The following is an 11,212-nucleotide window of genomic DNA, read 5'->3' on the forward strand; positions in this document are numbered from 1 at the left end:
TATCATGCGCTTCTTAAAAAAAAAAATCCTTGTAATGTCATTTATCTCTGCTCTGATTCATTTACAGTACATCTGATTAAGATATCAGGTGGCGGCTGCTCTATGATAAGTCTTGTTACTTACCGTAACCTTCAGTCTACTTTGATCAATTACACAAGGCAAACAAAACCAGCAATCGCACACTCAACGCTGTGCATATATCAGTTTAACAAGGAATTTATCAATTACACAAGGAAAATTAAATGTAATAGTAAAACTAAACTTTATTCATGTAAGAGATGTCGCTCAAAGAGAAAATGATATGAAACAGGAAGACAATAAAGTAGACAATGAAGACAGTAGATGATAAAATATATGAATGAAAAAAAAATAGAAACAGGTGTATTCAGCTGTGTTTATACTCACAAATATCTCAAAAAATGTTCATAACGAGGAGCGCTTCGTGGACTTCTTTCTCAAAAACCAGAGGTGCTCTTTGGAGAAGGATCCAAGGAATGTGGAACAACAAAGAAAAACACCAAGGCACTCTCTTGAGTTAATAAAAATGCCTTTAATTAATCTGGCATTGTCACAATGACATGTTTAAAATGACTACGACACGTTTCGGCATCAAGCCTTCATCAGGGAGTCAAACAGATAGTTCAGATACTGTACACCTGTATCTGAACTATCTGTTTGACAACTTTATTTTTCTGTTAGGAACTTCATCTGCGGAGCGAGACAGTGCATATTAAACAAAATAAATACAAATGGATTAATACAACATGTTAAAAAGAGAGAATAATAATATCTGATGGTGGATGAGGTTACAAAGTTTGTCATGGCTCTCTTATTAGTTTTAAAAGCAAGAGATCTGTATCTAATATCCATCTGTTATTATTATTATTAATATTTTTTTATTTCTGGATTATATTCATATATGTCAAATTTAGCACTGTGGCTGTAATAAACTATTTCTGATCGATCAATAACACATGGATCGGTGTGTATCTCCTGTTGTAGTTCCGTCCTCCTGAACAGCAGGGGGCGCCGTGAGAGTTCACGGTCTTAAAACTTCTTCCGGAAATCTTCCTGTTGTCAAGTTTGTAAATTCAGGTTCTTCAAGAAACTGGTCTGTGACACATGTCGGTGATGTTTCCAGATGTTTCTGCAGGTTGACATGGACTCACAGGGACCGACAGCTCGGGTAAACTGACCCGGGTCAAACTAACTTGTTTTCGGACTGGGTTCAGTCGCTCCGTCGCTCGGTGATGGAGCGACTCTTCTCCGGACTGTGGGCCGACAAACGCGTCCTCTTCTCGGCTTCTTTCGCTGTGCGACTCGCTCTGGTGGTTTACGGAGACCACCAGGACCGGACCATGGCGGTGAAGTTCACCGACATCGACTACCATGTGTTCACGGATGCTGCGAGGTTCATCACACAGGTAACTTATGGTGCAAAACCTATGTGCAAAACACGAACAAACTGTCAGGTCATTGAACGCATCACAGCAAGTATCTGTCAATATTTTATAAAGGCAACAGTGGGAATAAGATGTTCTTGTCACTGTATAATTATCATGTTTTCTTATTTTTATTGTTAAATGCGTTTAATGTGAGATTAAGAAGAAGAAACAGTAATAAAACTTGATTATTACACCTTATTGTGTCACTATAGCTGCCCGTCAAAAAGTAAAACATATATTTACTTTTCATTCTCCAGTATGCTTCTCATCTAATGTTACCATTTGATAAAGATTTTACAAATACAAAATAAAAGGTGATGAGTGAATACAATGTGATGCTTCTTACAAATGAAAGTCTCTGAACATTATAACATAATAACAGTAATATCCTCTCTCACATTCATCTCTTGCACTAGGCTTTATAAAGGGAGCAGTGGTTTAAGATGTTCTTGTCACTCATAATGTCAATAATAATGTTTTTTCTTTTTTTCTTTTTAAATGCTTTAATAAAAATGAGAGTTTTAATGTGAGATTTAAAAACAGTAACAATATAAGCAGAACTGCTGTCTGTAGGTAAGTTTTGGGACTTCGAAACCAATACTTATGACTTCTGATGTATTTGAACTTATTATTATTTTTATTTGATGCACCTTATTATGTCACTAGCTGCCTGTCAACAAGTTAAACCTACTGTATATTTACTTTTCATACTCCAATATACTTCTCCCCTAACGTTAGCATTAGATTGAGATTTTACAAATAAAACATATAATAAGTGAATAAAATGTGGTGCTTCTTACAAATTGAAGTATCTGAACATTAATATGACTCAGATCCAGGACTTTAATGTAGGACAATAAAGTGTCTCTACAATGTGGCACTGCTACATTGTGCCCAGGTTAATGATCATCCATGACAGTAATACTTTATGTTTTCACTGAATGAATCCTTTCATGTTCATCTCTTGCACAGGGCGAGTCCCCGTACAACAGGTCGACCTACCGCTACACTCCTCTGCTGGCCTGGCTCCTCACCCCCAACATCTACCTCGGCGTCGTGTTCGGCAAAATCCTCTTCATCGTCTGTGACGTGCTGTCTGGCCTCCTCATCTACAAGATCCTGCGCCTGCGAGGTCTGAGCTCGGAGGTTCGTTGTCGAGCAGAAATCTTTGTTCAGATCAGATGATTTGTAGCATTTAAATACAATTGAACATTTTGTTTTGTTCAGAGTGCACGTCGTGTTTCTTCCCTGTGGCTCCTCAACCCTCTGCCCATGGGCGTCTCCAGCCGAGGGAACGCCGAGTCCATCCTGGCAGCTCTGGTCCTGGGGACGTTACTCTGCATGGAGGGTAAAATAACTCATATTGTTAAAGGGATAGTTCAACATTTTGGCAAATTAGCCCATTGCCATAATCCCAATAGTTTTAGGAGTAGGTTCGTTACTTTTAATTATCGGTGCAAGCTGTTTTTAGAACGGTGGAGCAGAGCCGCGAGCTGCTCAGAGCTACGCTACGGAGGCTCATGGGATTTCTTGGTTTCCCTCATCAAACTCATCAAATACACAATCCAACAACTCCAAAACGCTCTGGTGGACAAGTTGTGACCTGCACATTCACCATTACCATGAGATAATAACGGATCGTTACCAGACAGAGTTGTTTTAGAGGTAAATTCATGCAAAACAGCTGATGCACGTTCCGTCGAGGGCAGTTTTTCAGTCTCTGAATTTACACAACTCTGTCTCGTAACGTTCTGTTATTATCTCATAGCGTGGTGAATGTGCAGGTCACAACTTGTCCACCAGAGCGTTTTGGAGTTGTTTGATTGTGTATTTGATGAGTTTGATGAGAGAAACCAAGAAATCCCATGAGCCTCCGTAGCGTAGCTCTGAGCAGCTCACGGCTCTGCTCCGCCGTTCTAAAAACAGCTTGCACCGACAATTAAAGGTAACAAACCTACTGTAATGACTATAGGGATTATGGCAATGGGCCAATTTGCCAAAATGTTGAACTATCCCTTTAATATTCTTGCATTTATAAATGAAAAAACCTCCTTGTTGATACTTTTATCTTTTTCCCTCCAGGCCGTCATCTCACGTGCGCAGCGTTTCTGTACGGCCTCTCGGTCCATATGAAGATCTACCCCGTCACATACGCGCTGCCCATCGCTCTCTCCCTGCGCTCGCCGCGCACCGTTGCCGAGGGCGACGAACCGAGGAGGGGGAGGTGGGGGAGGTTCATCGGGTTCATCAGGAGCTTCTTCAACATGGAGCTGCTCCTCTTTGCAGGTGTAGCTGGGGGAGTTTTCTGTGCACTCACGTCGCTCTTCTACTACATGTGAGAAGAAGCTGCAGGGAAAAAAGCTCATCAATAACTTTGAATAGAAACTTTAAAATCTTATAAAATCTTGTAAACACAATCCTTCCCTGTCTTCTCAGATACGGGTGGGAGTTCCTTCATGAGACCTACTTGTACCATCTGACCAGAAGAGACACCAGACACAACTTCTCTCCTTACTTCTACATGCTCTACCTCACTGCAGGTATTGATCCATCCACCGTTTAATGAGATTTTGATTTGAAAATCTTTAATGTCCCCGAAGGGCAATTTGGTTTGCAACAAAAGTTCAGAGTCAACACAGTAGATCTCACATAGCACACACAATAAATACATATAAATACATTTAGTCATCACAGATTACAGTACTGTATATCGTTCTCAACAGGTTCGCTTACAGCGTATTGAGGAATCTAACGGCAGAGGGCACAAAGGACTTTAAATATCTATTTGAGGTGCTTGTTTATTAAAGGGGAACTATGCAAGTCCAGTCCCTTCTCCTCTGTTTTACTAACCCTCCTCTCGGCCGTGTGCGTTTGTTTTCAATGAATCCAGCCAGAAAAAGTTACAAGCCTTTTATTTAAGTATCACCATTACTCTGAAGCTGGTTAATTAAAGTAAAAATGAAGCAAAGTTAATGTAAAAAATCTTGCATAGTTCCTCTTTAAATCAGTCGGTGTAGTCGTGTGTAAACTTCAGAGGAGGTGATGCAGCTTGTTCGGTGTCTGTGCAGACAGCAGGTGGAGCCAGTGGCTCGGTCTGGCCGCCTTCGTCCCTCAGCTCGTCCTGCTGCTGGCGGCGTCCTGGGCCTTCCACTCCCACCTGGCCTTCTGCTGCTTCCTCCACACGGCCATCTTCGTCTCCTTCAACAAAGTCTGCACCTCACAGGTAAATGAGTCTGGACACGAGAGACAAAAACATGGCAAAAAGTGCACACATCCAAAGACGGCAGGATTAAGAAGTGCAAACTTACAAAAAAAAAAGTTGTAATGTGAATATATACATATCCCTCTGCGGTTGTAATGACTTTGTAATGATGATATAATACAGCGTACTGTATTGTGGCTTCTTCTTGCAGTACTTCCTGTGGTACCTGTGTTTACTTCCTCTGGTCATCCCTCACCTGAGTCTGTCGCTCCGACAGGGAGTTTTCCTGCTGCTGCTCTGGTTTGCTGGACAGGTATTTCATTTCATTTCATTTGATTTATTTTATTAGCACATGAGAGAGAAAATATATATATAAAACAGCACAATGACACAGTAGAAAAACCAAAAAAAACAAACATATAATATATAGAATAAATACAACATCACAAATGTGCAGGAGAATGAATGAAAGTTTATTTGAACACAGAATAAAAGAACAAAATAAAAACAAACATACAACGATAAAAACAAGACAACAACATACAAAATGAAACAACAAGACTTAACGCGTATTTATGTTCAAAAGGAGTGGGAAGAAGCCAAAGCTTATTAAATCCCACCCCTTCTCCCTATGTTAATTCTATTCCCTATTCTATTCTATACTATAATTATAAACTTATAAAATAGCAATATGTATATATCTATATACTATATTTGCACAAACGCATAAATACACATACATTGAGACATGAAAGAACAAGAATAAATGAATAAAATGAAACGTTAACTATAATAGCAGCACCATGTATCACCTATTAGAGAAACCAAACATTCAAACATTCAACATGAAAATAGGATGTACAATAATGTGAAAAACGGAGGCAGGTGGTTACACGTTAATCAATTTTATTCTTTGGCCCAGTTGAGCATTTGCTTCTTGAAAGAGTTTACGTATACTTGTGAAGTTTCTAATGTGGAATTGATATTTAAGTTTAGCTTAAATGTTTTTTTTATTTTATTTTGATGGAGAGTGATCCATTTTTATTGTCTTCTCGTGTCACCAGGGGATTTGGCTCGGCCCGGCCTACTTCCTGGAGTTCGAGGGCGTCGACACCTTCCTGTGGATCTGGCTCGCCGGACTGTTCTTCTTGACCATCAACTGTTTCATCCTGATTCAGATCATAACTCACTACAAACCAACAACTACACAGCCACCGCAGAGACTTAAGGTGGAATGAACCCTCTGTATTTAATTTCTCCTTAAAATAAAAGTTTGTATTTTGTTGAAGCTCGGTCTCCTGTGTGTAATTACTTCCTCATGTTATGGGCAACTGTAGCACAAATCACTCATAAAGCTCCGTTTTCTGTGTCACTGTGGTGTATATATTTCTTTTTTTGGTCATTTTAAATTAAACCCACTGATTAAAATGCTTCGCCATCGCAGGTCAAACCCCCTTAAAATAAAATCCTCAGTGAGTCACGTTGGGCAGAAAAAGTGCTGCTGCGCTGTTTTTCACTATGTTCATTCAAACTTTGAAGTTTGTTCCACCTGTGGCCACACGACCAAAACGACCGGGCAGATGGTTTCTATTTGCTGGCATCTGCAAAAAAAATAACCTGCTGCAAAGTCACAGATCACACGAAGGGTGAACGACCACAGGGCACATTGTTGAAAAATAACTTTAAAAAGTCTTAGCGCTGATCAAACGCACATGTGTCGATGAATCACCGGTGCTTCAGTGACACTGGAGGCAAAGTGGGTCAGTATTTATTGGGAATAATTGTTGATATTTAGCCACAGAAACATTTAAATTGTTTTAAAAAAATTTGCATAAAACTTTTGTTTTCTCAAATAGAGGCGGATGTCTCACCTGAAACTTATTCCATATGTATTTATTGATAATTTATTCTCATTTTTGTGTGATTTTATCATTGTTTTCCATATATTTTTTTAATTCTCAAAGGTCAAGCACTTAGTTAATGTGTTTTGAAATAGTATCATTAATGATATTACAGTAAATATTAGCTAAGGTGCATGTATGATAGGCAATGAACCATATGGTAGGATATGAAATGGTATTGTAATTATTTTAACTAGGTATTCCCATCATTTTTCTGTATGTAAACCCACATTTTGGATTATAATGATACCATGAATTAATGTAATTGTTTTTTAGAAGTTTTTAACGCCTGCACCGTTGACTGCAGATGAAAAGTAGCTCACAGCTAAATGTGGCACAATATATGTATTGAGCATTGTCCCTGTTAAATAAACTAAATAAATAAAATTAAATATGTTTAAGGCTGTATAAAGAGCTGGTTTCTCATCTGTGTCACAAAAATGTTTGAACAGATGTTTTCCGGGGCGATTGAATTATTCATTTTAGGCTCCTAGTTATCAGGTATGAGGAGTTTGGCAGCCTGTTCAATCGTTGTAATTGTATTTATATAAATGTGCTGCAGTGACTGGGCCCCTGTTCTGATCTTTATTCTGAAATAACATTAAACGCTGCATGTGCAAAGTCTTGTGATGCAGCGTTAGACTAGTTTGGCTCAAACTTGAATGCATCCAATAAATAAAATTGAATTTAGATGTTATCAGGAGCAGCCAGGTGACTGAAAATATCCAGACCAAAAACAATAATCAGGTTTATTTTTGCCACAGATTTTAAATTTGCTGCAGTGACCAGCTGTGACCAGTAGGTGGCGGCGTTTCCCAGCAGGAGGAGAAATAGAAACAGCATCATCTCTGTTTAACCTTCACAGACTAATCTGTCAACTAGAGCATGAACACAACCCAAAACAAACACACTCCCATAATCTCACTGCTGCCTAATCTCACAGGGAAAATTATTGCAGCACCAGAATATTTCACTGTCCTATACCGTTGTTTCTGAGCTCGTGTGACTGAAACTTCAGATAAACACCAGTCGAAAAGTTGAATTATTGACTTTATTAGGACGTTTTTGTTTGCTGTGTATCTGTGCAACTGACTGAAGGAGTTTGACTTCCTCTTCTATGTGTGTGTGTGTGTGTGTGTGTGTGTGTGTGTGCATGACTCACGCTCAGCTGCTGCATATCTAGTTTATGAATCACCAGGTTGCACTCAGTAACCTTTCAACTGGCCACTCGCCCCCCGGGCTCATACATAAACCATTTGACTTTCACACTGAGCATTTTTCATCCCCCCCTTTTGTTTCTTTTACTTTAGAGAAAAATCGACGTGAACGTTTCTTAATATATCTTGTTTTGTCCCAAGCTGGAATAGGCTATACACCTGAGTATGAAGCTGACAAGGTGAAATTAATAGTCAAAGCTTCGGTATTTCATGTGGTGGACAGAACCAGAAACGTGTCCAAACGGAGCCAAACACTGACATTTATTCGTTTAACCCATTTTTATCCTTTCTTGTGTGAATAGTAACAACTTCAGGAGGATCTTATTACTGTTTAAGCATGAAAAACAATCAATTTGAGTGAATCTTTAAATACATATTACATTTTCTTTTTATTCAAGGAGCAACATAACATATCAAGTCTTATAATTACTTACAGGTCAACATCAAAATAGACAGACTATGGTTATATTACATGTTATTTACAATCAACCCAAAATAGTTTGTGTTTAATTAGACTACATGACCCTATTTTAAGATCTGAAGCTCTTGAGCTGCTTCTCATTCAACTTGTCTGACTGCAGCTTTACTTATTTTCTGATTTTGAAGACAATGCATTGATGAATAAGATAATTATAAACACGTTAAACTTGATCCCATTTGTTTTTTGGGCACATTTTTAACCGCAGAGAGAAAGGGACCTTATTAAACCAGATAACTCTGATGAGTTTCTAAGGTTTTATTTGCTTTTAGGCTACATATACTCAGGTCAACGTTACTGCTCATGACTCTTTATGATAAAATACTATAAATAAGAAATGAAAATATGAAATAAAGTGCTGTTAAACTAATGCTTTGACATGTTTTAGCATACTTTTCAATGCAGCGTAAAAATGCTGAACTTTTGATCTATCTATCTATCTATCTATCTATCTATCTATCTATCTATCTATCTATCTATCTATCTATCTATCTATCTATCTATCTATCTATCTATCTATCTATCATTGTATGTTATGTATTCTCTTTGTGTCATGTTTATATCTGTATCTATTGATCATTCCCCCTGGTACAAGTCAATTAAACACCAAAATGATTTAGAAAAGATAAAATCTGACGTTATGATCGTCCGATGAACGTATTAGGAGGATATTTGGAGGTTGGACGACTTGACACAAACCTGACAACATGAATTTGTTACAGCTGAGGCTGCGAGGATCTTTTTTGTTTGTAGTTCATTAGCTAATTGTAGTGAAGACGAAGTGGCAAGGTTGTGGGGGGTTTGTAGGGGGGCGGGCGTGGAGATGAAGGGGTCGGGGTTGCGTGACTATCTTCCATATGCTTAGTAGGGTGTGTGTATATGTGCATGATAATGTGCACGCATATGTGTGTTTCTTTGACATACCCCCAAGGATCCTCCTCCTCCTCCTCCTCCTCATTGTCACCGGGGATGTGGACATTGTTGTGTCTGCGTGTGCACTGGTGCATCTGCTTGTGTGTTGTGTGTATGTATGTATTTATAAAAAAATATATATATATATGTATATATGTGTGTATATGTGTGTGTATATGTATATGTGAGTGTGTATTAGCGTGCAGGAGAGAGACACACACAGACTCGGTGTGGCCAATTAGGGCAAATGGTGTGCGGAGCTGCAAAGAGTGGGGTATGAACGGTCACGCAACCTTGCATGGTATAGGATTATAGGTCTTGGTTTGCACACACACACACACACACACACACACACACACACACACACACACACACACACACACACACACACACACACACACACACACACACACACACACACACACACACACACACACACACACAGCTGTCAACAAGCATCAAACACTTTGCTTATACTACTGCTGCCCTGAGCACTCACTCCTCCTCCTCTCTCTTGATTGGTCGTTGCTCTTTTCATTGTTTTCACCCCTTTTTTTTCTCTTCTTCCCAAACTTTAACTTCTCTTTTCTCACCTCCAGCTCTCATCTCTCTCCCTCTATCTCCCTCTTTCTCTCTTTTCTGCCTTTGTCATTCTCACCCTTTCCTCCCTTTCCTCCCCCGTGCAGAACAAGTGTCATACAGATGGCGTGATGATGGGAGCCGTTGCGTGCATGCGGACGAATATTAAACATTAAACAAGTTCATTGTCACATCATCAGTCATGAAACTGCTGCGAGACAAAGGCGAATAAGAAAGAAGAAAGAAGAAGGAAGATGAAACGCCTCTGGGGGAAAAGCGAGGAAACGCATATACTACTTACTACTGGTTCACGTGAACTCACTTATGAGCAACTACGTGTGTGTAAGAGACACAATTACATTTGTAATTCATATTAAAGAGCCTTGTAAGGTCACTGGAGAATCACTCTTACTCTGAGTCTATACATTATCGCTGCTCAGTCAGTCAGTGGTGCGTTTGAGTGCAGTCACAAAAACAGAAAGTAAGTACCCCTAATAAAATAGTAAACTTACATAAAAGTTCCCAATAAATTACATAAACCTTGTAAAACCAGAGCTATGAAACTGAAAAACACACTCGGCTTTCATGGACTATTACTCAGGATGAGTTATGAATATCACTGAACTGTTATTATTATCATCATTATTCCCCCCCTTATACTTTATTTTCCAAACAGCAAAGTAATGAACCTCATTTATTTTGCAGCACTTCCTGTTAACTCTGTGCAAACACATCTCATATCTATCATATCTATAAACAAACTCAGAGGAAAATACTGAGAAGAAGAAGAAGAAGATGAAACGTGAAGTTCCTGAAGTGGATGCAACGTTTCCTCTCTGCAGGAGGAGGAAGTGGTGTTTTAATTTGATAATTGTCTCAAGGAGGAAGAGAACAGTTCTCCTCTACAACTGTCTGAGGTTTACATGGGTTTAATTAAAGGAAGTTTGCTTTCATTTTTTGAATTGGTAACTCACGTTAAAGTCCTAAAACTGAGCGACTGAAAACTCTGTATTATTAACTCTGTATTTTAACTTATTTATTGCACTCATCGCACTTTCTTTCCTTTTCTTTTTTTGGTGTACGCTTGCCATTGTCACTGTTGTATATTCTGGTGTATTATTACAGTACACCACATATTTTTAATGACACGTTGGATATGTTTTCTATTGTTTCTAATGTTTGACTAAAGAGTCTCTAATTCCAAAGAAATATAAGCTGATGTTTGATTTAGACAAACACACACACACACAGGCATTTTTAACTGTAGAGGGAGAGATAAATCAGATAACTCTGATGACTTTCTAAAGTTTTATTGGCTTTTATCTGGTATAGGAAGTAAAAATATGAAATAAAGTTATTCTCATGCTGTTAAACTAATGCTTTGACATGTTTTAACATACCTCTATCTATCTATCTATCTATCTATCTATCTATCTATCTATCTATCTATCTATCTATCTATCTATCTATCTATCTAT

General features: G+C 38.6%; 1 protein-coding gene across 1 annotated transcript; it reads left to right on the top strand.

The window, feature by feature from the left end:
- Nucleotides 1–1,108: 1,108 nt before the first annotated feature.
- pigm (phosphatidylinositol glycan anchor biosynthesis, class M) lies at nt 1,109–5,894 on the top strand. The gene is made up of 8 exons (XM_083994989.1): nt 1,109–1,424; nt 2,418–2,591; nt 2,673–2,793; nt 3,528–3,780; nt 3,882–3,985; nt 4,514–4,668; nt 4,859–4,960; nt 5,712–5,894. Exons 1-8 carry the CDS (start codon nt 1,251–1,253, stop codon nt 5,883–5,885), a joined length of 1,257 nt encoding a protein of 418 aa, XP_083851115.1. The 5' UTR covers nt 1,109–1,250; the 3' UTR covers nt 5,886–5,894.
- The last annotated feature ends 5,318 nt before the right edge of the window (nt 5,895–11,212 follow it).

This window comes from Trachurus trachurus, assembly GCF_905171665.1.
Source record: "Trachurus trachurus genome assembly, chromosome: 20".
In the NCBI taxonomy this organism is placed as follows: domain Eukaryota; kingdom Metazoa; phylum Chordata; class Actinopteri; order Carangiformes; family Carangidae; genus Trachurus; species Trachurus trachurus.

Excerpts from the sequence above, each read along its gene's own strand:
- pigm (XM_083994989.1), top strand. The coding sequence starts at position 1,251 with ATGGAGCGACTCTTCTCCGGACTGTGGGCCGACAAACGCGTCCTCTTC. Across the intron at positions 1,425-2,417 it reads CTGCGAGGTTCATCACACAG|GGCGAGTCCCCGTACAACAG; the intron begins GTAACTTATGGT and ends TCTCTTGCACAG. Across the intron at positions 4,669-4,858 it reads ACAAAGTCTGCACCTCACAG|TACTTCCTGTGGTACCTGTG; the intron begins GTAAATGAGTCT and ends TTCTTCTTGCAG.